Source organism: Aspergillus flavus, chromosome 4 (assembly GCF_009017415.1).
Source record: "Aspergillus flavus chromosome 4, complete sequence".
NCBI lineage: Eukaryota > Fungi > Ascomycota > Eurotiomycetes > Eurotiales > Aspergillaceae > Aspergillus > Aspergillus flavus.
This window is the reverse complement of record NC_092405.1, coordinates 502,241-528,623: the sequence shown is the minus strand read 5'-3', so window position 1 is coordinate 528,623 and position 26,383 is coordinate 502,241. Positions and strand designations below refer to the sequence as shown.

Genomic DNA, 26,383 nt, shown 5'->3' with positions numbered 1-26,383 from the left:
GGTATCAACCCACTTTGGGAACCCGTCATCGCCAGGCACCAAAGCGCGTCTGTTCGTCCGTCAGAACAATTCACCGTGTTCCCACCCCCCTCACTTCGACTTTCTGGAGTCCCACTCTCGACGCATCGGAACGGTATCCTCAATGCAACTTTTCTCCCATTGAGGCTCGAAACGCTTGCACTACCATTTGTATTTTTTGTTGTTTGTCCAATCGCGTACACTTGCAACACGCGCGCGCAAAGCCGCAGGTGCCGTGCTAGGAAAACTAACAATAATCGCGCGTAGCATCCCCGAGTCCATCATCATCAGAACCCCACGTCCAAGTACGCCTCGCTCCTGACTATAGACTTTGTGCCAGTGGGAATCCAGTCGCAATGTGAACTAATGCATCTACGATGACTATCTAGTGTTCTAAATACTTCCGACAAACAATGGAGACTGAACCGCCGTTTTCAAGCCCTCAACCTGGGCCCACTCAAGAAGCTTCATCCCCGGCAACGAACAGAAGAAAGTCCGGTCGGGTGACGCGAAAACCTGCACTGTACGCGGAGAGTTATGGCGCCAATGATAGTGCGACCGCAGGGAGCTCTAAGCGCAAGCGTGCCGGCGGCGATGACGAGGAAGATGTAGAGGAGGATGCAGACGCGTCCGAGCCCGAAGCTGACGAGTCCGCCAATGAAGAGCCCGATGAAGAAGAACTTCGAGAGAAGAGACGTGCTGCACGTAAAGCGTCATCCAAGAAAGCGTCCGTGCCGAAGGCTAAAGCAAAGCCTCGCAGTGCGAAGAAACCTAAAGTAGCTAGCAATGGAATTGGAAGCCAACTGGCGTTCAGACCTGCTACGAATGGAAAGAAGACTGTTTCCTCCCGTCCCAGGAAACCGATAGTGCGACCCAGCTTGGCTGCCGGTGAACGGGGCCTCTATGGTAAATTCACCGTTCTCTCCCGATCATTGTGGTGATGTGGCTAACGATGAGAACTATTGTGTAGCGGAGGTCTTTGGTAAAGGGCGCAATGCCGACACGACTGCTGCCGAGTGGCTTTCGCGATACCAGAGAGAGCAGTCTCAAGCGCTGCGTGATATGGTTAACTTTGTGCTCAGGTGTATAGGAACTGATCTCGAGATAACTCAAGACCATATTGAGGATGTCGACCACGCGCCGGACCGCGTAAAGGATTTGCAAAATCAACATCAGCAGGAAGGATTCGGCGAGTGGCCCTTGATCTCTAGATCGAGAAAGTTCAGGGCTTTCCAGCCTGTCTTGGAAGAATTCTTCAAGTCCTTAATCCAGACCTTCCATCATTCCTCGGTTCTATACGACGACCAAAACCTCTTCGAGAACTTCGAAATTTGGCTATCTGCCATGTCAACATCGCACTCTCGGCCTTTCAGACATACCTCAACCGTGATTTTACTGGCAGTCATGTGTGCTCTTTGCGACATCGCCCGGGAGTTGATGACATCAGTTTCTACTTCTCGCAAACAGCTCGAAACTGAAAAGAAAAAGAAGTCGGTCAACCAAGGAAGAGCATCCGCTATTGAGAAGGCTATTGAAGACGGCGAAAAGAAGCTGGAGATCATCGATGAATACCTTAAAGACGGCGTCAATGTCGTCTTCGTTCACCGATACCGGGATGTCGACCCTAACATTCGTGCAGAAAGTATGGCAGCGCTGGGGCAGTGGATTCGTAGCTACCGAGAATATTTCTTCGAGGGACAGTTCCTTCGATACTTCGGCTGGATGTTGTCTGACACCGTCGCCCAGACACGCCTTATCGTTGTAAACCAACTTCGCAGTTTATATGAAAATAAAGATAACATTGCAGGCATGCGGTCATTTACCGCGCGCTTCCGTGAACGAATGGTGGAAATGGCTGCCCGTGATGCAGACCTTGGGGTACGGGCCTCTGCGATTGAACTAGTGGATCTGATTCGGGAGGCCGGATTGATTGAGCCCAGCGACATTGACACAGTGGGAAGACTCGTCTTCGACTCGGAACCCCGGATTCGAAAAGCAGCTGGTCGTTTCTTTGTCGCCAACGTTCATGATGTGTACGATTCCACGGTCGAAGAAGTTCGAGACGAGATCAATGAGATGTTCAGTGAAGAGGATGAAGATGATTTCGAATCGCCTAAACGTTCGTGGATCAAGTTCAAGTGTCTCGTCGACACCCTTCAATCCTACGACGAGCCTGAAAATGAGTATAAACCCGACCAGCCCACCACTGCATCGAAGGATATGCTCTCCGGCACTCCTGTTAATACCCGATTTGTTCTTGTTACTGAGGCTATTTATCCTTACCTCAAGGAACTATCCCAATGGCAATCTTTGGCTGGGTATCTGCTTTACGATCACTCCCAGATTGCGGACAGTTCGTCCGAGGATGACACTTCAGGCTCCATCAAACAGCTTTACAAGATGCAGGAAGGGCAGGAGGTCATCCTCTTAGAAGTACTATGCAGTGCTGTTAAGTTGCGTGTTCTTGAGGTTGCAAAGTCTGATATTGATAAAAGAGGACGGAAGGTCAAGGCTTTGACTGACAAGATTCCCGAACTTCAAGAAGAGATTGCGCATAACCTTGCGCAGATCATCCCCCAACTCTTGAATAAATTCGGCTCTGTGCCAGAAGCTGCTTCTGCCGTTCTACGACTTGAGCACCTCGTCGATCTGGATAAGATACAAGACTTACAGAAAGATGCGACCGCCTATACATCATTACTAAACGACATCAATAAACAATTCTTAACGCACTCTGATCAGGATGTGCTCACCGAGGCTAGTGTCGCTTTTCTTCATGCAAAGAGCTCAGACGATATGCGGGAAGCGTTAGAGAATAAGATTTCGGAATTGTGGGACGACATGATCGACACGCTCAGCACATTAGCCCGGAAGAAGGAAGTACTGGAGGGCAGATCAATACCTGACTCTACTCTCAATCAACTTACGAATACTGTGATGAGAATTTCCAGTCTTGCCAGTGTAACCGACTGCACACAGACTCTGGAAGCAACACCTTCACGGTCAAAGGGCAAGAGCAAAGACACTGCCGAGACACCTTTCAATATCCTTCTGCATCTGACGGAACGTGGTTTACGCGAAACCGAAGATGATGAAGAATCCGCAAAGGCAGAGACAGAACTTGTGAGCAGCAGCATACGGACACTGCTCTTCTATTTCATGTGGAAGGTCCAGTCTTTAACTACTGCTTTAAGCTCTGGAAATGCCTCTTTCAATACCGAATACTTCGAAGTCTTAACAAAGAGCCGGGAGTTGTTTGTTTCGACACTTGTCGCCATCATGGGGGCGCGTTCTGGCTTGGATGATATACGATTCTCGGCAACAACAACACTCTTGGACCTACAGACCCTATTCGGCACCCTCCGATATGCGGGACAAAAAGCCAGTAACGACGAAGACGTCATTCTCCAGACACAGGGCTTGGTCCACGAGATCGCAGGCGAGGCCTCCAAGCTTATCGCTAAAATCCACAGTGTCGCAGAACGTACATATGCGAAAAGGCTACGGTTCTCCTACGAGCCCGCGGACGACGACGAACCTATATCTGACTCAGAGGCGGAGAAGGATTCCGATGACGAGAGCGACGCTGGTTCCGAAGCAGAAATGATAGCCACAGAGCGCTTGCGATCCAGAATCGTGGCCGAACAGCGCCTGTGCGAACTCACAGGCAAGATCGTCCTAGCGATTGTAGGCCGCGTCATTGACGCCTCCGGCGAAGAGCGCGGACAGCTCAAGCAAAGATTGGTCAGGCACAAATCCGACTTAGGCCAGAACTATCGCGAAGTAGTCGCATTCCTCGACGAGCGTAAACCCAAGAACCCTCCCCGACCCAAGGGTAAACAGCTACCTACATCCACGGAACCAAACCGAAATCAAAGCAGTTCAAGCAAGCGCCAAGACAACGCTAAATCCGCTGAAAGAGTGGACGATGATGACGATGAGGAAGAGGAAGAGGAGGTGCAGCTGAATCTGGAAGAGGACGATGACGAGGATCTACGAGAAAGAGGCCTGGTAGAAGACGACAACATCGAAGAAGATCACGATGAAGAAGAGGAAGATGAAAATCATTCTGCTGCTAATTCAGACGAAGATGAAGTTATGGGTGATTGATTTTGCCAATGGAGTGTTATCTGTTTATCAATGTTTTCGGGAAACGGGATGAGCTCGAGTTGCTTTACTTTTCATTCAAACACTTTTCAAACTTTTATTTTCGGACGAGGATTTTCCTTTTTTAAAGGGGTTGGTCCGTGGATCTTCTCCTGTTCCAGTCATGACTGTCAGCTCTTCAGGGTTTATTAGGACAAAATTTCTTCTTTTCTAATTTCCTTTAACTTGAGTGTCTATCTCCTTTCCCCGTTGTTTCTCCTTCCCTTTTCATGTTGCTGTCCTCTCTTTCTATAATGTGAAGACCGTGCTTGCTGGCGTTGACTGCGATGAATGTATTGCTATGTAACTTATGCCTTCGCTTTTGTATATACCTAAGGAACTTCCTCCGTGTCTTAGCTTCTACGATCATCGATTGTGTGTCTGGCGGTACGGCAAGCTATTGCGGCCAACGTGCATTAATTCATCTTCCTACGTTTTTAACCTGCTTCTACCGGCAGAATAGTCTACTATACTAAATTACTTACTTAGTCTACTTAGTCTGGTTGATCTGCCTGGTCTGCCTGGTCTGGTTGGTCTGATTGGTCTGGTTGGAGCTTTGGTCTGCTTAGTTTATTTAGTATACATGTAGTCTGGCGGTGCCGCTACTTTGTTATGGGAGTAGATAGGAAACTACTACTGTAGGTCAAAAGTATTGAAATACGTACCCCGATTTCGGCCTCCGAGGCACCGTTTCTAACCCGAATATCTCAACGAAGTTAAAAGCTTTTGAGCTCATAGTAAATTCTATAGATTTCTAAGCTCAGTATTTAGTATACCCTCCACGTACTTTATATACAACTCGAAGTCTGCGTGGCCACGACAATAGTATACCATTATAACCTCCTGCTTAAGGCTATTCCACGCTGCCTAAATAGCCTGCTTAAAACACTAGATACTAATTCTAATACCCCCTCTAGAAAGAGCTCAGGCTACGCGGTAAGACTGCGGATTATGACATTATTTCACACCGCAGGTATTCCGCTACGTTGCCGAGCTTATGTACAGAACTGGCCTACTGAGCTGGTGATATAGAGCCTGGAATAAAGCATTACAACCACTGGAGCAGAAGGGGACGAGACGCAGAGGGATGGTTGTTCAAGTCAAGCAGGTGGGTTGTGTTCTGGAAAGCTTTCCGTTCATTTGATAACTCCTATGTTTGGGCTTGTGGCATTCAATTAGGTGTTTTGGACCAATATTCTGTCTCATCGGCGAGGCGCCTACATAGCTAGACGTTTCGATAGTTAAATTAATAGAACTTTGGTTGATTGATTGAAGAAAGGGAGGCTTCTTTTCTTGGCTATCGAACTATCCGTCACCACGGGACCTAATCGACCTTTGAAGTATATTTGTCTATCGATAAATAAGCCCGTGGATCACACCCAAGAAAACCGTCGAAAAACAAATAGGAAATAGAAAAAACCGAATCAACAAACGATTACGCCGGTGTATGGGATGCTACGTTAAATAGGGAAGTGTAAAAGGGATACATGACGGTGCATCTGGTTTATCGTGAATGATCAAAAAAGGGAAGTAAAATCATAGCAGAGGGGGAAAGAGGGAGGCAAGATCGGAGGGGAAAGAAAATGTTGACTCGTGCTTGAACGTCGAAAGGGGGAGACGAAAAGGATACAGGAATGGACTTTAGAAAAATGTTATTTTGAAGGCAGAAAACGCAACCCAAATTTCGCCTTGAACGCTACAAGGCCAGATCGCCCTGCGAAGTTGAAGGTGGTGCTTTTGTTCGTTATACGGCGGCCGCACTGCGCCACGTAGGATCTAGCAGGAAGTAGAATCGAATCAGATAGCCGGAGTCTCAATTGTGTCATAATTAATTTCAGATAAAATCCCACTTTTACATGTCCATGGAGTCGCCACCGTTGGCGAAGTTGAATCCACCCGGCTGCTGTTGGGCAGTGCCTAGGGTGAATCCTGTTTGGGTTTGTTGAGGAGCAAGCTCATCGATATCACCACCGGCCTCTTCTTCATCGGAGAAGTACTTCTCAATGATGTTGTACGCCTTCATGTAGATCTCCTCGTTGGCGTTGTTCTGGCAGTCGTGGATCTTCTCCATACCGCCGGCCTCTTCAATGAACAGAGCATAGCGGTTGACACGGGCCTCGCCAGTCTGTGCAGCCTCCTTGTCCATCTCACCAACCTTGAGGATGTTCTCCAGGCCATCCAAAGCAACTTGGATGATCTTGTTGTCGGGGCAAGCAAGCAGGTCGCAGAGCGGCTTGATGCATCCCTGAGAAACGAGGTAGCGGATCTGCTCAGGCTTCTGCAGACCACCAGAAGTGGCGTTGGAGATAGCCCAGCAAGCTTCCTTGCGGGTCTTAAAGTCGCCGTTGGCAAGCAAGTTGATCAGCGGGGGAATGATGCCAGCGTCGACGACAGCCTGGATCTGACTAGAGTTGCCAGCAGTGACGTTGGAAATAGTCCAGCAAGCCTCCTTACGGATACCATCCTTGGTAGAGCTGAGGAGAGAGAGGAGAGCGGGGAGAGCACCGCAGTTGATGATAACCTGAGTCTGGACGTCGTCACCGGTCACAATGTTTCCAACCGACCGAAGGGCAGGAGTCTGAACGGAGGTCGAGGCGTGCATAAGAAGCTCAACAAGGCGACGAGGGATGCCTGCCTCGATAACAGCCTGGATCTTATCGTTTGCACCGTCGGAGAGATAGGAAATGGCCCAGCAAGCATCAATGAGGACTTCATCATCAAGCATGTAGATAAGCTTGGCGAGGACAGGAAGAGCAGGAGCGATCTACAATGGTATTAGTCAAGCTCGCTTATTTGTAGTGTTTGTAAAGTAACATACCGTGTTCCAATCGGGCTGGGGGGTCTTGCCACGGCAGAAGTTACTCAAAGTCCATGTAGCGTTGCGCAACATGCTCAACTTCCGACCATCGTTGATCAAGTTCAAAAGAGGACGGAGGGCGCCGGCATTGAGGACGAAGTCACGGCATTGAGGGCTATCACCAGCAATGTTACCCAGAGCCCAAACGGCCTGTTCCCGAACATCCGGTTCCGGGCTGCTCAACAGCTCGACGAAAATGGGCACAGCACCGGCTTCGATAACCACCTGGGTTTGCTGAGCAGATCCAGATGCAATGTTGGTCAAGGCCCAGGCGGCCTCGAATTGGACCAGGGTATGAGGAGACCGGAGGAACTCCACGAAACGGCTCACGACACCAGTCTCAATAACGCGCTCGATGGGAGGGTTGCGCTCCTTGGAAAGCAGCTTCCTGAACTTAGTTGTGGCTTGAATTTGCGACTCGATCTGATCTGAGAAGACACCCTTAACCATCTCTGGTAGTTCCACATTAAGCTGGAAAATATTTAATTAGCCATTTGTCTTTCAGAAGCATGAAACACAACAAGAGTGATGAGTGAAAGGTGATCGTGTGCTCCATCTTCAAGCTCACGACCAGCAATAGGGCGGTGAAAACCTCATCGCTAGGCGCATAAGAAGGGAAAAGGAAAAAAAAAAAAAAAAAAAACACAAGACAGAAGCCTGGAGGAAAACAAATCTACAGGTATCTAAAGTAATGCGAATAGAAATGAATAATAACGACTTAGATAAAGCATACCTCGCTTTCTATGGCAGTGGCTTCATCATCACTCTCGGTGGCAGCGGCCATGCCGCCTCCCACACCAATCCCACCATCGCGGGTCTGAATACCTCTCCTCTTGGCCAAATTCTCTTCTCTTTTCTGCTTGCGAATTTCAACTTGCTGCTCCTCACGACGACGACGAAGCTCGTCAGGCCGGAACTGATTCCTAGCCTTGAACTGGGTACGACGATGCTCTGGGATGTAGCGCTCGGCCATGGTTGCTTAGGACACTGAGGGGTGAAAACAAAGCGCACGAACCACTGAGGTTCTAGATGAAAGAAAAATTTAGAAAGAAGAAAAATCGAAGGAAATTAATCAAAAGATAGCAGCCCACAGGTTGATGAGCAAGTGCCAATAAAATAGAAAGACTAGAAGCCTCACTGGGGGAGATACGCGGGCAAAAGACGAAGGAGGGGAAAAAAGTGTTGATGCTTGCTTTGGCCGGAGGTGGGATTGTTCAGTCACGGGATAGGCCTCTGATTTGCTGTTTTCGGCCACGCCCGCTAGTAGGCGCCACACCCGCCTAAGCGAAGTTGGCGCCGAGCAACTGGTGAGACGCGTTGATGGCGTCTTGTCGCCGTCTAGATCTCTTTGTCTGCTCTCCTGGTTTTCATACGTTTGACTTTATCGCATATTGTGCCTTCTTTATAGGGGAACTACGCCCTTCCCCAGCTACAGGGCGATTGGATATAGCTACAGACGCGTTCTAAAGAACCATGAGCCTGCCACACTCCACTATAACCCGAGTTCTGGCATGGCGAACAATTCATCATCTTCTACCGTGATTGATATCCCAGCTGCTCTTCGATCACAGGGAAACGTAAACGTAATTGGGGTGGTTGTCGATGTTTTCCAAGGCGTGTTCAAGACGGCGAACTCGCTTTGTATAACTTTCACTTTGAAGTCAGATAATCTGAAGAATGGTCATGTATGGGATGGACTGAAAGTCAAGTATTTTAAAGCTAATGAGTCTCAACTGCCTCCTGTGCAAGAGGGCGACGTAGTTCTACTGCGGAACATCTGGGTATGTTGCCCAACCTTTGATATCCTGGTATACACTGACAGATTAAACACAGATTAGAAACTACAACGGCAAGCCACTCGGAATTGCAGGGGACAGAGCGAATGTACCATGGGCTATCTTCCGCTTTGACCCGGATCCATTGTGTGCTAATGCACCTATTTGTGGTCCAACCCCCTTTGAGCCGTCCTATTTAGAGAAGAGACGATGCCAGAGTCTACTGGAAAGTATCTCTGGGCTCTCAGAGTTCCGAAATTCTTCTGCTCTACAAGTTACAGCTCCCCAGTCCTTCACAACTCAAGTTTCGTGCTCGCCACAGGATGCTCGGACGCAAAGAAAGCTTACCGCTATAAAGGATATCCGAGAGGGTATGCTTGTGGACCTGATCGGTGAAGTAATCAAGTTGTATCCCCAGAACAGCGAGAAGGCACTATTGTACTTGAGCGACTATACTACAAATAAGAAGCTGCAGGATCATCCATCTGTAGATGATGACGGTGATTCGTTCTATCGGAGCAGGAAGAAGTGGGCTGGTCCACCCGGCCAAATGTCCCTGCCCGTAACACTATGGGAGCCACATGCGAGCTTTGCTCGAGAAAATATTAAAGATAACGACATTATAAGTTTAAAATATGTTCATATCAAGGCAAATCGGCACAATCTAACGATCGAGGCTAGCATGCACAGCGCGCGTTACAATAACGTGCACTTGGTGGATCCTGAGAAGAATGATTATGCCAAAGAGCTTCTACGTCGGAAGAATGATTACTATAGAGGAATCAACACTGGAAAGCGGAAGGCTGAAGAAGATGCTAAGCCAACAAAGGGCCTAAAAGCCCGCAATAAGAAAAGGCTGGAGGGCATGAAAGAAGAAAGCGAGGCAACTCGACAATTGAAAGAACGCAACAGGCCTAATGAACATGGTAAGGCTGCCGCACTAAGGGTTGATGGACAGATAACTGATCGAGACACGATTGTAGTCAAAGCCAGTTATGAAGGTGTCCGTGGACGGAGGATCGAAGACATCGTTACAAGTGAATTCCACGAGTTTGAGTCCCATGACGGTGTCGAGTATCGTCTTCCATTTCAAAATCTGTGTTACAAAACTACTGTTCGTGTGGTCGATTTCTTCCCTCCAAACATAAAAGATTTTGCAGTCCCTCAACAGCCTAAGGAGAATCACTCGGGCAGCAGGATATACCAAGACGCAGAAGACGATGGTGTCACTCGATGGGAATGGCGCTTTTGTCTCCTCATTGAGGATGCATTACCCCCTCCGCCTGGGCAGCCAAAAGAACAGATCAAACTTTTTGTGTCTGATGCCAACGCAGAGTTCTTGTTGAAAATGAGTGCAACCGAGTGAGTCCTCTAACCCTCCTTCCCTCATCTTCCTCTTTTCGCTTAGTATCACTTTGCTGATTTTGTTATCGCCAACCAGCTTGCGCAAAGATCCAGAACAGTTGGCGATTCTACGGGAGCGGCTTTTCATTCTTTGGGGTGATCTCGAAGAACGGAAGAAAACAATAACAGAGGAAAGTGGTCAAGGTCCTTTAAAGCTGGACCGCGCATCCTCAAGGCCATTCACATGTTGTATACAGGAGTATGGTGTCAGGTGTTCCCACCTCTCAGATGCGGATGCAATATCTTACGATACGTCTGGGTGCAGCCGCGAGGACTGCTTCGGTTGGGAAAGGCGATTCGGTATATTTCAGACGACTATTGATTCATGAGTCGGCATTTGTGTAATTTAATACCCCTCCGCGTTGACTCCAGATTGGATATCATGAAGGTTCTTGATGATAAGCTTCACTGTCAACTTAAATCTATCAGAAGATGACATTATCTTCCCTGGTGTAACTGCATGACGCAGTAAAACTCATTCACGAGTAAATACAACCCGCTCAGCTTGAGCGGCGAAAAGGTGTGTGTATACATATCAACCCCGAAATCATCCTTTATAAAGCAGAAACAGGCTTAGATGCAGGGAGACTAATCAGAATAGAACGCCGAAACCTAAGTCCCCGTAGGAATAACGAGTATGAGAAGGAGAGTTTTAATGATGATATCTGCCCAACAGCATCTCTGTCGGCGCTAAGCGGGTGGGCCCAAGCTGCGATTTTCAGTTTTACAGCTTGATTGAGGCGTGAAGCTACTAGACTTTAGTCACTTTGACGATATTAGTGTCGATTCCGTGCGCCGAAATGTCGAATCGACAGCTTGAACCCCAATAACAATCTTTCTTACCGGGTTCACTCTGAGGGCAGCGATGTCCATACATACATTCAGGATCATCGCACTCCAGCCCATAGCGACACGGAGTCATACGGGCGATGGCTGTCAGAACTTGATATTCGGTCTTGGTCAATTTCCGCGAATGATCGTGATGACAGTTGTCATTAGGGCATTCGCCTTGCAAATAGTAAAAATTGCACAGTTTCAGTTTTTTAATGCGGTTTACCTCATCCCGAGGGATGGTCTTAAAGTCAAGCCGGTCTACACGCTGGCCGTACTTGTTTCGTTCCACGATTTTGGGGGGTGGTGGGACAGATGATTTTGATCGCACAACTTGAAACTCCCCGGAGTTAGGTGTAGTCGTGGACGAGGAAGATGTAGGTACGCTGTTACTGGTTGTCGTGGTATTGGTCGACGTTCGAGAGAGAGTTACATGCTGGACGGGCGACGGGGTGAGGAGGGCGCGGGGTTTGCTGGCCACCGCAGCCTTCCAAGGTGCCCATACAGATATCTTCGTATCTCGGAAAAGATCCGAGAACTTAGTAACTCTGTACGATGCTTTTATTAAGTCCAGGTCGCTTGCAAATGGGAGGCCCTCAATCAGAGAAACTCGGCCTATGAGGTCTCTATCGGCCAGTGTGTCTTCCAAAATTTGAGCATAAGCGCCATCCTGCGAGCAGCCCAGGAATATCTGGTGGCAATGACAGTTGTATAAATTTAGTCTGAAAGCTTCTGGAGAAGCGAGGAGAGCAACGATCAGTATCTGCCACCCAACAGACAAAAGTCTCACTTGACATACCTCCAATCTTATCATGAGCGCTCTCTTTCCCAGCACCGATATCGACCAAATCAAAGAGAGGATAACTAGCATTGAAGCCCCGGACAAAATCTTCGATCAAGGAAGGCTCGGTCGTGACACCGCCACGAACGCAAAGGTCGCTTAATCCCTTCACGTTGACATACATCTTTGTTATTACCCTAGGGGAGTTGATAGTCGGGAAGTTGCCGGAGACGTAGTCCTGTAAGGCCGAATAGAGCTTCTTCGCCGCATCGTGCCCACCTTGTTCTCCCTGCTGCAAATATTCGTCTTTAAAAATGATTCCACCACCATCGAGTAGCACAACTATGAAGGGTTCCCGATCCTACCGTGCAAGCGCCGCTATCGTCAGCTCAGTGGTAGATAGAGCGCGCTATCGTTATCAGCCCTCACCATAATAGTCTTAATTCTTGATATCTGATCCATTAACTCCATTTCATGGAGCTGAATGTCCCGATTAAAGCGCGTCTCGCGTTCATGGTCCAACCGCTCTTGTTGATATGCATCCTCAAGCTCCGTCACACGTTGCAGCAGTTCCTAGTGGCCGAGGAAGAAGGTTAAAGATTAGGTAGAGAACCGGGATAAGCGCCATGATTGGGGAGGCTACCTCAATCAGATTGTTTTTTATGTCTTCTATTGAAGTCAACTGTTTATATCGTTCGAGATAAGCTTGGGCAGTCATGATGGGTTTTGTTGGTTATAGCTCGGTATGGATGTGGAGATGGGAAAGTCAAAGTAAGTTAATTGCGGAGACGGATTTAGAAGAGGAAATTGGGAAAGTCGATGAGGCTGGAGGAAAAGGGGAGAGAGAATATATGTTTTCTATTTTTATAAGAGATAGAGGAGGGGTAAGCAAAAGTGAATCGTTACGCGCGACACTGCCTTCACAACCCAAATTTACATTCACCAAGTGGAAGAGACTCAATCTCTTTTTACAGTCCAGTTGGAAGTGCAGCAGCATAAATTTCGGGGGATTATTTTTCTCTGTTGCTAACCTTAGGAACTGAGGCAGCGGCAAAAGGACCACCAGTCAGAATGCAGCGGGTAGGCTGAGTCAGCGGCTCCAACCGCCCGATTTCGTATGGGGAAGTCGTGACCTGCCTGACTAAGGAAAAGACAAACTAAACGCCTACGTGGAGCAAACACTTCTGTCCTTGTCCACGATCTACTACTCCCATTGCCACACTCTCTTTGCCTTCCTTCCCCCCCTTCCCTTTTTTCTTTGTCTTCATTTCTTTTCGGAACGTTTCTCTTTCTCCTTTCCCTCTTCTTCTCCACATTGGACCCTCGGACCGGTCAGAATGGCTCGTTTCAGTTTCCTGTCATTGGCTTTGCTCTCTGTCCAAGCCTTGATCGGTGGCAGTCTCGCGGCAGTATGTTGCCATTGTTTCAAAATACTATCACCTATTGATACCAATTGCGTCGCTAACACATTCACCTTCATGGATAGGATGCTGCTGAAAAGGCAGAAGAGACCGTGGCTCCCAAGCTCGCTCTGACGGCGCAGGCTACTTTCCCTGCTTCCGAGATCTTCGGTGTCAAGATTGTTAACGGTTACCCAACCCAGGCGCTTGTCGCTTTCACCAATGATGAGCCTGCCCCCGTGAAGGTGAACTTCATCGGTGGCACCTTGTCCACCCTAGATGAGGAGAACAGCGTGATCGTGCGGAACTTGACTGCAACTGGATACAGTGTGGAAATTCCCGCTGGCGAGACGGAGACCCTGAGCTACCAGATTACCACCGAGATGCATCCCCAGGACCTCAGACTTAGCCTTGCTTCCATAATCTCCGACAATGAGGGCAGATTCTACACAGTCTACGCCTACAATGGCACCGTCAGTGTTGTGGAGCCCGAAACTAGCTTCTTCGACCCCCAGATGTAAGATGGGCTGCTTGACGCATTCGCAACCAATCGCTAACTATTCATTCTAGTCTTTTCCTGTATTTCTTCCTCCTGGCCTGCTTCTCCGGTGTTGTCTACTTCTTCTACACTGTCTGGGTTGCTCCGTACTTCCCTCAGAAGCGCAAGAGCGGAAAGGGTGCTGAGTACACCAAGAAGACTTCTGGTGCTGCGAAGAAGGCCGAGACCGTCGAACCCAGCAGCCCAGCAGTCTCATCGGCGACCACCTACAATGCTGACTGGATTCCCGCCCACCACATTAACCGCCCTGAGGCCCGGAAGGTGAAGGGTAACACCCGATCCAAGAGCCGTGCTTAAAGGAGTCAGCGGCAGCGCTTTTGTGGAAATATAGAGGGAAGAGTGGGGCCTCGTTTATTTTGGACCTTGTATGGTTATTACACCAATATTCTTGTGAGAGTTTACCAACAAGCTTGGGACCAAAGATCGCTGAAAATGTGATTGGTCGCAAGCCACTGCCATCGCAGATTGGGGCGTGTATATTTATTCACGACAATTGAAATTAGTAATTCTAGCTTCTAGAAGCTCCGCTTACAGGCGCTTCCACTCGTCGAACTCCTTCTCTAAATGTATCTTCAACTCAGAAAATCTGTTTCCAAAGTCCCTCCCACAACGCCAGCATGTGTAATCTCGCCGCAAATAGCCCTCGCTAGTAGGATGTCGCCTGACATCGTTTTGCGCCAGGGGAAAATCATCGATAGGAACGAAGAACGGCGTGGAAAAACTATTGTAATGCTTTTTGTGTTTCAGCCGGTCGCTGTACCTGTCCACCGAGATAACATGAATATGTAGATGATTCATAGATGGATGCGCATGGATCCCGCACATGATCTCTTGTTCCCAGTTTCGTCCCTGTGGCAGTTCATCCGGAGGAGGATCTGCACTAAGCGCCTCTTGCCTCGCTTTATCCTGAGCGGAGCTTTTCCCATATCTCCGTCTAAGCTCAGCCGCGGCTAAAGATCGAAGTTTCTTTGTCTCTTCTTTCACTTTTTTCAGGAACTCTGGATCTTCGAAGGCCTCGAAAGGGTGGAGACGGGTTTTGGACGAATCCCGCGGAAGTAGAAGTAGATGGAGCGTTGACTTTGGGAAAAGATCGTGAATTGCGACGAAGTCATCGTTGTGATACACAACGATACTGGAAGGGAAAGATTCCGGTTTTGCGATATAGGCGCCTAGGCCGTCGCGCGGGCCACCGATGGCTCTCTTATTTGACGTATCTTTGGAAGGGCCGTCTTTTGCGTACTTTGCGTGCTTGGGTTTAGGGGTGAGGAGCTCAGCGACTATTGAAATTAGCCTTTTTCTTTTAGTAGACAAGGACTTTGCATGCATGACGAGTGCGTACATACAGGCGTCTCTTTTCCCCGACTTTGATTCTGCCGCGACGGTCGCAGCTGCCGCAGCTTGGTCTTCTAGATTTGGTGAGTCATCTGCCATAGTTGGTGTAGATATTGCGATTAAGATATAGGGCCCGTTTGGCCGTCAGATGTAGTCAGGTTGTCATGGTTGTGTTCGGAGTAGCAAGTGACTGCGGAGGAAGCGAAGCTGAACCAGAAGGCGATCCGCGGCGACTTCCCCGCAGCCCTACGGTCCAAAAAAAGCGGCCCTGGTGCGGGACAACCAACTTCCGCTTTAACAGCAATTCACACCACTCCTTTTCTCTATCGAAAGGTGCGATTGCTCCACGGGCGTCTCCTTTAAGATAGCAAATAACCGTGGCAGAATGGGCCCTAAGAAGAAAGCTGACGCCCGTGGAGGAGGTCCCAAACCGGGCACCAAGCAAGCCAAAGCCGCCGCAGAGAAAACGGCGGCTGAAGCAGCAAAGAAAGCGCAGCCTCCACCGGATGAGCAGAAGAAACCTTCTGTGAAGCAGGTCATCGGTGGCGCGTCATGGACCGGTAAACTACCGGTGAATATGCTCTCGGAGCATTGTCAGAAGCAGAAGTGGGAGAAGCCTGAGTATACAATGGTGAGCAATGGACGGATAGGATGTTCTTAAATAACATGTCGCCACACGGCGCAAGTTTAGCTCAGCTTTTGGCTAATGGTTCATACTGCACACTAGACAAAAACACAAGAAGGTTATATGTCAGCGGTTATCTTGAAACGTGTCGACCCTAAGACTCGCGAAGCAACTACCCTTCCCCCTATGAAGCCACCTCCGTCACACAAGCACTTGGCTGCGCAACCTACGGCACTGGAAGCTCGTCACTTTGCTGCTGTGTATGCTCTGTATCGGGTCTGTAACATGAGGAACATTCACATGATGCTTCCGCCGACCTATAAGAAGCTTTGGAAAGAGGATTTCGCTGATATTAAGACTGCCGACACCAAAGAAGGTAAAGGGTGGATGTACGAAGCAGACCCATTTTTGGCTAAGCAAGAGCGGGAAAGTGCCGCGGCCGATTTGGAGAAAAAACGGAAAGAGCGAGAAAAGAACCAGGCTAAGGCGAAGGATCAACCAGCGGTTGAGTTGGGCTTGGGGTCTAGCGGTGATAATAGAGGGAAAAGGATCTGGTCGAACGCTCCGAAAGTGGACCTGGGGAGTAAAGTGCGCAGAGAAATTGAGACCCTCTTACAGCAGCATGCGATTTGGAATCCTTATAATGTGAAGATCCCGGAATCCGAGCGTAACTCCATCATTGAGGAGTTCACTCGCTTGGGCTTCCGGCGCAGCCATGTAGACGAGGCGACTTCTGCATGCAAAGACAGAGAAGAGGTGCTCGAATGGCTTCTGATCTATGTTCCAGAGGATGATCTTCCATCTTGGTGTCTACCAGAGTCATACTCTGCTGGCGTGAGTCTAGCGAGTGATGATCTTGCAAGAGAGGCGAAGATCAAGCGGCTGGCCACCATCGGCTATTCTGCAGACCTTTGCTCGCGGGCTCTGGACAGCAAGCAAGGTGATGAACTTGCAACTGCTGAAATGCTACAACACACATTAGTGTATGGAACGAGTTCTACTGCAGGCGCTGTATCTTCTGAAGGCGATGATTCCTGGGCCGAAGAACAGGAGACCCTCGAAGCTATCTTCGGGGAGCGCTATATTAAGGTATCGCCCAAAGTATGTGAGATCAAGAGCGAGTCCTCAGACTTGCCAGAATCAACTACATTCCGATTCCAAAGACCCTCAAATCATTATCCATCCTCAGTGCCGATTATTTCGATTCAAGCGAAAGGTATCCCTTCTTATATTCGGCTTAGCGCGATTCGTCAAGCAGTGAAGCATGCAGAGGAAAACTTTTTGGGAGAGCCAATGGTATACAATGTGCTTGACTGGTTAGAGATGCATCTTCCAGAAATTATGCAAAATCCTGGCAAGTTGCGAGATATCGCAACGGTCGCCGCAACGCCATCCACTACTGGAAGTATCTTAGAACTTCCTGTGCGCCAATCTCGCAAGAAGAGTAGGGAGATTAGCTGGCAACCGGGCTCGCCTCAGAGTATATCTGTTCGGGAGGCCTGGCAGGCCAGGCAGTCCACGCCAGCTCAACAGGATATGACTCGAAAGCGAGAATCACTTCCTGCTTGGAACATTCAAGATGCTATCGTACGTGCAGTGAATTCACATCAGGTTACCATCATCTCTGGTGAGACAGGTAGCGGTAAAAGTACCCAGTCCGTTCAGTTCATATTGGACGATATGATCAGGCGAGATCTCGGAGGCATTGCGAACATTATCTGTACACAGCCACGTAGGATCTCTGCTTTAGGTCTTGCGGATCGTGTGAGCGACGAGCGATGCACCTCTGTAGGAGATGAGGTTGGATACGTCATCCGAGGTGACTCCAAGGTCAAATCTGGGGCGACAAAGATCACTTTTGTCACTACTGGTGTTTTACTGCGCCGTATACAGTCTGGAAGCGGTGCGGATGGCAATGTTGCAGGCTCTCTCGCAGATGTCACACATATCGTAGTGGATGAAGTTCATGAACGGAGTCTTGATACCGATTTTCTGCTTGCTCTCCTACGCGATGTTCTTCGGTACCGCAAAGATATTAAGGTCATACTAATGAGTGCAACTCTTGACGCGGAAATCTTCATCAACTACTTTGGTGGTCGCCAGAATGTTGGACTGGTGAACATCCCTGGGCGGACTTTCCCTGTGTCTGACTTTTACCTGGACGACATCATCCGTGACACAGGATTTTCACCAGAGTTGGCTGAGCGGGACTTTGAGGAAGATTCTTCTCCTCAGGGAGAAGAGTCACTTGGCAAGATTCTTCGGAACATGGGCATGGGTATCAATTACGAATTGATCACGTCTACTGTTCGGTATGTTGACGCCCAGCTTGGAGATCAACCGGGAGGCATTCTCATCTTCTTGCCCGGTACCTTGGAAATTGAAAGGTGCCTGAACGCCGTGAAGAGGATTCCCAATGTCCATCCACTTCCTTTGCATGCATCCCTTCTGCCAGCTGAGCAACGGCGTGTATTCTTGAGTCCCCCGAAAGGAAAGAGAAAGGTTATTGCAGCAACCAATGTGGCTGAGACGTCAATCACAATTGAAGATGTTGTCGCGGTTATCGATACTGGCCGCGTCAAGGAAACGAGTTACGACCCTAAGGATAACATGGTCCGACTACAAGAAGTATGGGCATCGCAAGCCGCCTGTAAGCAACGACGAGGACGTGCTGGTCGTGTTAGGGCTGGTGCATGCTACAAGCTCTACACTCGGCAAGCAGAGAATAAGATGGCGCCACGACCGGACCCTGAAATCCGCCGGGTACCATTAGAACAACTATGCCTCTCCGTCAAGTCTATGCAGGGCATCAACGACGTCGCAACTTTCCTGGCTAATACCATCACCCCTCCTGAAAGCGTGGCCGTTGAAGGAGCCTTGGGCTTCCTTCACCGTGTGGGCGCCCTGGACCATGACAAACTGACAGCCCTTGGGCGATACTTATCCATGATCCCCGCCGACTTACGATGCGCCAAACTCATGGTCTACGGCTCCATATTCAACTGCATAGACCACTGCATCACCATCTCCGCAATTCTAACAGTGAAGAGCCCCTTCGTCTCACCCCGCGACAAGCGCGAGGATGCAAATGCTGCCAAAGCATCCTTCTCCCGCGGAGATGGCGACTTGCTCACCGACCTCACAGCCTACCAACAATGGTCAGAGCGTGTCAAAGCCCAAGGATACTGGCAAACACAATCATGGTGCAGCGCAAACTTCCTCTCCCACCAAACCCTCCGTGACATCTCCTCCAATAAAGCCCAACTCCTCACCTCCCTCAAAGACGCCGGCCTCCTCCCCGTTGACTACTCTTCGGACTCGGCCGACCCGCGCTGGAACCGCAACGCAGGCAATCGAAGCCTCCTCCGAGCCCTAATCGCCGGCGCCTTCCAACCCCAAATCGCGCAGATTTCCTTCCCAGACAAGAAATTCATGAGCTCCGTCACAGGAACCGTTGAAGTCGACCCAGACGCTAGGACAATCAAATACTTCAACCAGGAAAACGGCCGCGTTTTCATCCACCCCAGCTCCCTCCTGTTCTCGGCCCAGAGCTACCCCGGCTCGGCAGCGTATCTAAGCTACTTCACTAAGATGGCGACAAGCAAGGTCTTCATTCGTGATTTAACTCGTAAGTTCTCTATATTTATTCCTGCTCTATGTTCACTTCCATTATACCATATACTTGGCGAAATCATGCGAGACTTGACCGTTACTAATCAACCGGACACAGCGTTCAACGCCTATTCCCTTCTCCTGTTCTGCGGATCCATAGATCTCGATACAACAGGCCGTGGCCTTATCGTCGATGGCTGGCTACGGCTCCGTGGGTGGGCGAGAATCGGTGTCCTTGTTTCTCGCTTACGTATGATGGTAGATGAGATCATTGCAGCGCGGATTGATAACCCCGCCTCTCTATCTATTGACAGGGCGGGGAAGGATGATATTACGGGCCGGGTTATTGAGGTTGTGAAGAGATTGATTGAGTTGAATGGATTGGATCAGTAGTGGTTTGACCGGTTTGGTTATACCTACTGGGATAGATAGTTGCGCCTGTGATGTGAGGTCTAGATGAAAAGTTACTTTAGAACAAGATATAGATGTCTTTATGTGTTTAAAATGAGCTTTAGAAAAGCACTTTTCTCCCTTGGCGTAGTGGCAATAGTAGAAGCAAAGCTCAGTTCTAAACAGGCAGTTCAGGTAGACAGTTAAGGCTCAAGCTTACGGATTAGTCAAAATTAGGTATAGTAAGACGTCATCCTACAGGTTACAAGTGCTTCATATTGAAAATCTTCAAATAGATAGTTCAGCTGAGCGTGTGGCTATATCCTAACTAAACATCTCATTGTCTCCTGCTGAGACCTTATCGGCATAGTTAGCCTAGTCAGAACTGGTAAGCAGCTCCTACATAAGTGAGGATTCTATCTAGACAACGAGCCAACTTTTTTTTTTTTAGAAAAAAAAAAAAAAGAAAAAGAAAAAGAAAAAGAAAGAAAGAAAGAAAGAAAGAAAGAAAAAATTAATTTATATAGGAGGGCTTGAAAGCTTTCGATTATGTGGAAATATCAAGGTTCACACGGCTGTCGAAGACCGGGTGTTGCAATACCTTCGACCTAACGCTATAGGAAAAGGCAGTAATCTTAACCAGCGAAACACCTTAGTAGAATCAGCCGTTCTACCAAGTTCAGATTGAAAATGTCCTCGAAGGGCACCTTGTTTGAGGGACATGGCCAGGATCCACGCAGCCAAGAACCTCAGTATATCAGGAACCTGCTACTTCTGTCTCAGCCCAGAACTCTATATCAAGAATTATATAGACCACCCCCAATTAGGGACCTTTGAGCGTACCACTACAATATCGGGCCACTTAACGTAATCGGCAAGCGAGCTGTGTGTGCAAGCGGACTACGCAGCTCTGTATAAATTGGCCATTTTGGTACTCAAAACCTCCACAACCAGAGATAGAGAGAGATATAAAATTTAGGATATAGTATAAGAATGGCTATATAAATCTATAATTGATTATCGACAATTGCTTTCTTGTGTTCTCAGCCTACAGACTAAGAATATTAAAACTACAGCTGTAAATGTGATATTTAATACTGACTAAACGATTAGTTATTGAAACTTTTCTGGTTTATATACCATATATCTTGCATAATCATATCTTCTACGTAGATTATATATTATACTATCTCTGGTTGTGGAGATATCTAGATTACTATGTACATACAAGAGACTGCTTAGTCTACTTAGTCTACAGACTGCTTGGTCTGTTTGGTGTACATAGTCTGATTGAACCGTCTGGTCCCCAGTCTGGCTAATTAGATTTAACTGTCTGGTGAATCTGGTCTGCGTAATCTGGGTTGGTCTATGTAGTTTAGCTGGTCTGTGTAGTTTGGCTGGTCTGCTTGGTCTATATGATGTATTTAGTATGCTTGAAGCTTTAGTCTACTTGATCTGCTTAGTCTGCTTAGTCTAATTATATAGTTATTATATAACTGTGAACTACTGAATCAATCAGAACTGGCTTAGCACTGACTAATTTGAAGGCGGCGGCATTGGCTTGTCGCATCTAAGCAGCGTCAACACCTTAGGCATTGCACACTTTAGATGTCGTCAGATGAATTAATTAGTAGTATCCCAATATTCCTGGCGGTTTGGAGATCTGCTCTTAAAGGCGCTCTCATTACTCCGGAGGTTGCACTAAATGGCCTTTTTAAGTAGTAGTAATCAGTAAGCGAGCTGCGTAGCTCTGTATTCCATACAAACTGACACTTTTGATACTCAGATATCTCAGATAGGTGTAGTGCCATCGTTCATGATCGATTTCTTCTCCTCGGTCGGTTTGATAGATTCAAGCATCTTCAATACGAGATCCAATTGACTAGTTCCTATGTACTAAGCCTGGATGATAACCACAGAGAATAAGAGGATGAATAAAAGAAGAACACAAGTCCAAAAAAAAGAAAAAACAAAGGGAATAAGAGGCATTAATGCAGGGCATTTTCATGAAGTCCCTATGTAACAAAGGAAATAAAAAGGGTGCAGATTAATTAAGAAAAGGAATAAGAGAAACCATCGACCTATCATACCTATTAAAACTCCCGATACCGGAAAAGAAGCAAAACTCCACCCCGTGTTCTAAATCCCAAATGGCATACAAAGTCGTGTGCAGGTGACAAAAGAAAGTGTCATGATAAAAGTGTGTTGGCAGAGCTATGGTCACGTGCACTTCGTTTCCCTCATTTTCCCTTGTTTTTCTTGCCTGACTGTTTTTCGTTTCCATTTTTTATATTTGTTTCATGTTCATCAATCAATACTCAAGCATGTTAAGTAGTCAGGCGTCCTTGACTAAACAGAGTGGCAGTTATGCGCGCTTCCACTGATGTCCGGCGTCAAGAGATGGCGGATTGCAAAGACTCTTTTCCCGAGTGACCTCCGGCAGATGAAAGCCTTTTCTCATTTCAGCCTCGACGAAAAGCGAAGCGCGCTTGAACCGTTTGTCAGTGTACTTTTCATAAATAGCCGCATGGTGCTTGCGAGGGATCTCGCAGCATTCCACCATGAGGGAAATAAGCGGGTAAAGCTGTGAATAGGTGTATCCCGCGTAATGGACATGGGCAGGCGTCTGTTCCAATGTTAGCGGGGGCACCCACGACCAACAGGTCTCTGTAAACTTACCCAGTTCCCTTTTCTCAACATCATCCTTGCAAGACAATGAGCGCCAGCAGCTGTAAAGCTTGGTGGGCATCCGACGAAGCGTTCATCCATGATGGTAATCTCCAAGAAATACTTCGCCAGTGTCCGGGTCTCCAGGTCGTAGTCATCAGCTTTGCTGATCTTCCGCAGAAAGCTCATGGGACCGGGCCATCCGAGCTCGAACTGCAGCATAGTGAGCATGAAGCGTTCCGCCTTGAGAATCTCATCGGCTGTGTAGCCTCCGTCGACCATATAAACAATCTCTTGCACGGAAGGACAGTTTATCTCTTCGTACTTGGCAGCAATGAAGATCGCGGTAGCACCAACAAGCTGCAATTTGCCTAGAGAGACTATCTTGCAGGACAGGAAGCGGTCGATATAGTTGACACACAAGAAAAGGGTCTCAGGAAGCAGAGAGAACCGATGGTGGACCTGGACAAGCCAGTCCATCAGGACAGACCGCATAGACCATTGGATTTCCGCTTGGTTGTCCATATAGTGCGCGTTTGGCAGCATTTTGATCTATGTGCAGTTAGCGACTATCCTCGAGCATCTCTCAAGATCCATAGTAACACACCTCCTGTTCCCGCATGTAATCGAATATATCTTCACTATATTCCGCGACCATGCTCGTATCCCAATATTCGTCCTCAATATCCTCCACTGTCCGTGTTGCCTCGACGATTTGCTTGGCCAGTGCCAACTCCCGTCTCACTTGCTGCGTATATTTCGGAAAGAGTATTGTAGTAGTCGCGCCAGTTGTGTTTTCGCCACGGGATCGATAGGAGCGAGCAGTGATATACTCATCCTCTTCTTCATTTTCGTCATCCTCGTCGTCCCAGGACTCTTCCGGCTCCGAGTGGGCGGGCACATGTTCATGAGACATATGTGCGCCAGGAACAGATACACGTTGTGGCTTCACAGCGCGGTCTGAGCCGTCGGCATCCGTTGCCGTACCGGGTTCAGAGGCTTCCCTGAGTTCCTTAATACCCTGGACCTTACAAACATCCTCGTCGAGCTTGGGTGCGTCCTTCTCCTCTCCATCAACTTCAGAGCTGACAATGGAATGTTCGTCATGGGTCTCCGACTCATCATTTGATCCCTCGTTGACCACGTCCTTTTCCTTCAGGCTGCTGAGCTGCGACGGCGCCGTAGACGAATGCGCGAGTTGGCCCCCAGTAATCCCTTCCTTAGTTTGTGTTGTTTCCTTGGATGTAAGTTCGCGTTTTTCCGTCAATGGTTCCATGTGATCTTTGAACACTGTTCCTCGCTTGTTCAGGGCCTTTCGGGCGTTGGCGGTATGCTGCGGCACGCCGATCGACTTTCCGATGGGCTCCAGGGGTTTGGAAGTCGTCACATTGCTCGATAGGCCTTTGACTCCCGCCACCGACATTGGCCGCTGGGCAGGTTGGGCCAAGACAGAGGATTTCCTCTCCGTGGCCTGCACGGAAGGCTTCTCCAATGGCTTGATCTGTTTCTTTGCTGCAACAGAGATGTCATCCCGAATGCCTTGGACGGTTTTCACAGTATTGCTGACATCTCCAAAAGCGGCTCTTCTTGGCCCATTCTTCGTCACGCCATTCTGGAACATAGTGGACAAGGCGGGGGTCGATTTGTTTTTCTGATGAACCGTTTTGCTAGTCAGAGGGAAGGCAGCATTCTCGTCCCCACGGACGCGAATTCGCTGAGGCTACAATCAATTGCATGTCAGTATACGATTCGTAACATGTATGCGACGCCAAAATGTAGACACAGGAAGGATAACACCAAGCGCGTCAAGGTTTGTAAACATGGACGCAGAGAGGGATACCCCGACAAACTTGATGGATGATGGCTACAAACGAAGAAAATGGGGGATACACACCTTTGCATCCATTTTGGGTCACAAGAAGACTTTAATGCCTTCACTCGACTGTGGATGTTGATGTTTTGGGGAGACACCCGGATGGTTGTTTACCTATTCGCTGCGAAGGGGTTGAAGGAGCAGCAGCTAAGTTATACTAAAACCACCCTAAACAAACAACCAGCCGCGCTAAAGCAGTTGCGACAGTACCGACCAGGAAAATTTGGTCGAGAGATCTCGGATCCGCCGCACTTCAATTTAATGAGAAACGAAGAAGTATGCCCACCGCAGCATCTAAAATTGTCGCACGAGGGAGGAGAAGGTACTCGTGTTGCTGCCGAAAAGAATGAGAGCGACGAACAAACAATACCATCGTCTCTAGGGAGCGACGGGAACCCCCATCATCCACTGCCCGGTAGCGGTTACTGCCTTACTTGGTTACCGTCAACAACAACCACGCTATTCCGTTTCCAGGGTTGCTGTGGTATGCTTATGTCATCCCAGTGTTTGCATGGTTTGTGTGCCCCAGACCCCATGACATCACTGATCGCGTCTTCCCATCGACACATGCTTTTGCATCAACAGCCAAAGTGACCCCAAAACCCATGTGTGAATATCTGAAAAATAACTTGCGTATGCTACAGAGCCATGCGATTCTATTTCATATATTCTTCTGATAGAAAAGACCTCGAATGGTTTGATGTAGGCGGTATCGCCTCACCGCACTTTGGACGCGCCGGGAAACACGAATTTGAATCCCATTAAACGCGAGCCCACGTGATCCATAAGACCCGCCATCCCACCGTTTTAGCAGGGCGTTGGACGCTTTTGGTAGTCAGTGGAAGGAATAGACTGGTCTACCTACAGCGCTTTGATATTCGTCAGTCTTCTCTTTAGATTATCGATAGTCGATCTCATAAGTGGGCTTCCTAATAGTCACTTCACTTTGCCTGGAATCGCAAGGTCAGAGTAATTTCGCAGCTGTGCGATCAACCCCACCGGAAGGAACCGGTCTTTTATCGAAGACAGACAATCCAGAATAGTTAGTCCTGGTATTTACGAAGTTCAAAGATTGAGACTTCTCTTCTTTGCTTTGGCCACCAAGCCGACTGGGTTCTTCGATTCCCGTTCGCACCCGTATCGCCGAAAAAAAAGCCACCACTGGCCTCCAATGTGGGACGCGGATCCGGCGGTACCTATCATGAAGCCGCGGGATTCGTAGCTTTGTCTTGTCTTCAACATAAACATCCACAATAGCCCACTGGGCGGAGCGACAGAACAATTAAGAAGGAATCAGGTGAGTCCGCACACATCCTTGCGTTCTTTCGGCTGAGGACAATCGACTGTTTTATATCAATGTACATTCGCTTCCCACATTTTTTAGTTCGACCTTTTCATTCCTCATGCACAGTCGGTAAAACTGTGGGAACCGTGCCAAGTGGTCATTGAATTACCCAAACTTTCGGTGTGCATCCATACGCTGACAACCACCACCGGTTTGGGTCAATAGTGCTATTTAAATCAAATGATGGGCTGGCAAAGTGGCCCCGCTTTTGATTCCCAATGACTGCCGGGATTTCGTGTCAAATCCCATTCTTCCCTTCGCCTCTCTTTTTCCCATCTTAATTCACAATAGTGACTTAGCTCTAGTGGACTACTTGACGTAGGGATATATATGTATGTGCGTACAATACGTACGGTGACAATGTGATCTGAGGGACCGATACCACTTATGTATGGAGTCTGTCCTCCGTCGGGTCATTCAAACGGACTCGTCCAATTAATCCTGCGCCAACGGCATCTTTGCGCCAGCTGCACTGTCGTTTGGTTACCTCTGCGCAAGGGTTATCTCTCTTTCTTCTCACCATTTTTCGTTTTCTTTCCCCAATGCGACAAATACATAACTGACTGGGTATCTACCGCTCTCTACGGACGGCCAACCTTTGGGGTGTGGGAAATGGGGACCTTGACAGGATGATGTCGCAGCACCAGCGCATGTTGTAGAGTAGCAGAGATAGTAGTTATGAAAGCTCCAGCTTGCGATCCCCGCCGATGGCCGTTTGTCATCTGCGCCCAACAGGCGAACGGGGATCCATCCTAACGGAGTAGGCAT

At 48.4% G+C, this 26,383-nt stretch overlaps 8 protein-coding genes across 8 annotated transcripts; 4 read left to right on the top strand and 4 right to left on the bottom strand.

Annotated features, from left to right (window-relative positions):
- Positions 1-431: 431 nt before the first annotated feature.
- F9C07_3357 (putative nuclear cohesin complex subunit) lies at positions 432-4,128 on the top strand (the record flags this gene model as incomplete). The annotated part of the gene is made up of 2 exons (XM_041292548.1): positions 432-924; positions 989-4,128. 2 exons carry the CDS (start codon positions 432-434, stop codon positions 4,126-4,128), a joined length of 3,633 nt encoding a protein of 1,210 aa, XP_041145678.1.
- Positions 4,129-5,398: 1,270 nt separating this feature from the next.
- F9C07_2282999 (importin alpha) lies at positions 5,399-8,276 on the bottom strand. The gene is made up of 3 exons (XM_041292558.2): positions 7,755-8,276; positions 6,983-7,492; positions 5,399-6,928 (listed from the first exon to the last, which is right to left on the bottom strand). The coding sequence occupies exons 1-3, from the start codon at positions 7,992-7,994 to the stop codon at positions 6,017-6,019; spliced, it is 1,662 nt and encodes a 553-aa protein (XP_041145677.1). The 5' UTR covers positions 7,995-8,276; the 3' UTR covers positions 5,399-6,016.
- Positions 8,277-8,532: 256 nt separating this feature from the next.
- On the top strand, positions 8,533-10,529 carry F9C07_3355 (telomere-binding alpha subunit central domain protein; the record flags this gene model as incomplete). Its single annotated transcript, XM_071511094.1, has 3 exons — positions 8,533-8,802; positions 8,855-10,158; positions 10,238-10,529. The coding sequence occupies 3 exons, from the start codon at positions 8,533-8,535 to the stop codon at positions 10,527-10,529; spliced, it is 1,866 nt and encodes a 621-aa protein (XP_071366265.1).
- A 27-nt stretch (positions 10,530-10,556) lies between these two features.
- F9C07_1495079 (uncharacterized protein) lies at positions 10,557-12,803 on the bottom strand. Its single transcript, XM_071508155.1, has 4 exons — positions 12,456-12,803; positions 12,242-12,385; positions 11,831-12,173; positions 10,557-11,763 (listed from the first exon to the last, which is right to left on the bottom strand). The coding sequence occupies exons 1-4, from the start codon at positions 12,528-12,530 to the stop codon at positions 10,952-10,954; spliced, it is 1,374 nt and encodes a 457-aa protein (XP_071366264.1). The 5' UTR covers positions 12,531-12,803; the 3' UTR covers positions 10,557-10,951.
- A 346-nt stretch (positions 12,804-13,149) lies between these two features.
- Positions 13,150-14,068, top strand: F9C07_3354 (putative translocon-associated protein, alpha subunit; the record flags this gene model as incomplete). Its single annotated transcript, XM_041292546.1, has 3 exons — positions 13,150-13,221; positions 13,299-13,729; positions 13,783-14,068. The coding sequence occupies 3 exons, from the start codon at positions 13,150-13,152 to the stop codon at positions 14,066-14,068; spliced, it is 789 nt and encodes a 262-aa protein (XP_041145674.1).
- A 231-nt stretch (positions 14,069-14,299) lies between these two features.
- F9C07_3353 (putative histidine triad nucleotide binding protein) lies at positions 14,300-15,202 on the bottom strand (the record flags this gene model as incomplete). Its single annotated transcript, XM_041292538.1, has 2 exons — positions 14,300-15,048; positions 15,115-15,202. The coding sequence occupies 2 exons, from the start codon at positions 15,200-15,202 to the stop codon at positions 14,300-14,302; spliced, it is 837 nt and encodes a 278-aa protein (XP_041145673.1).
- Positions 15,203-15,851: 649 nt separating this feature from the next.
- F9C07_3351 (putative DEAD/DEAH box helicase) lies at positions 15,852-19,733 on the top strand (the record flags this gene model as incomplete). The annotated part of the gene is made up of 2 exons (XM_041292545.2): positions 15,852-19,356; positions 19,459-19,733. 2 exons carry the CDS (start codon positions 15,852-15,854, stop codon positions 19,731-19,733), a joined length of 3,780 nt encoding a protein of 1,259 aa, XP_041145672.2.
- A 2,085-nt stretch (positions 19,734-21,818) lies between these two features.
- Positions 21,819-25,113, bottom strand: F9C07_1494852 (cyclin-like protein). Its single transcript, XM_041292537.2, has 4 exons — positions 24,292-25,113; positions 23,005-24,117; positions 22,410-22,949; positions 21,819-22,356 (listed from the first exon to the last, which is right to left on the bottom strand). The coding sequence occupies exons 1-4, from the start codon at positions 24,301-24,303 to the stop codon at positions 22,096-22,098; spliced, it is 1,926 nt and encodes a 641-aa protein (XP_041145671.2). The 5' UTR covers positions 24,304-25,113; the 3' UTR covers positions 21,819-22,095.
- Between the last annotated feature and the right edge of the window lie 1,270 nt (positions 25,114-26,383).

Excerpts from the sequence above, each read along its gene's own strand:
- F9C07_1495079 (XM_071508155.1), bottom strand. The coding sequence starts at position 12,530 with ATGACTGCCCAAGCTTATCTCGAACGATATAAACAGTTGACTTCAATA. Across the intron at positions 12,386-12,455 it reads TAAAAAACAATCTGATTGAG|GAACTGCTGCAACGTGTGAC; the intron begins GTAGCCTCCCCA and ends CTCGGCCACTAG. Across the intron at positions 11,764-11,830 it reads CGCTCATGATAAGATTGGAG|AAGCTTTCAGACTAAATTTA; the intron begins GTATGTCAAGTG and ends TCGCTTCTCCAG.
- F9C07_2282999 (XM_041292558.2), bottom strand. The coding sequence starts at position 7,994 with ATGGCCGAGCGCTACATCCCAGAGCATCGTCGTACCCAGTTCAAGGCT. Across the intron at positions 7,493-7,754 it reads CCACTGCCATAGAAAGCGAG|CTTAATGTGGAACTACCAGA; the intron begins GTATGCTTTATC and ends AATATTTTCCAG. Across the intron at positions 6,929-6,982 it reads CCCAGCCCGATTGGAACACG|ATCGCTCCTGCTCTTCCTGT; the intron begins GTATGTTACTTT and ends ATACCATTGTAG.
- F9C07_1494852 (XM_041292537.2), bottom strand. Across the intron at positions 22,950-23,004 it reads ATTACATGCGGGAACAGGAG|ATCAAAATGCTGCCAAACGC; the intron begins GTGTGTTACTAT and ends AACTGCACATAG. Across the intron at positions 22,357-22,409 it reads TGTTGAGAAAAGGGAACTGG|ACGCCTGCCCATGTCCATTA; the intron begins GTAAGTTTACAG and ends ACATTGGAACAG.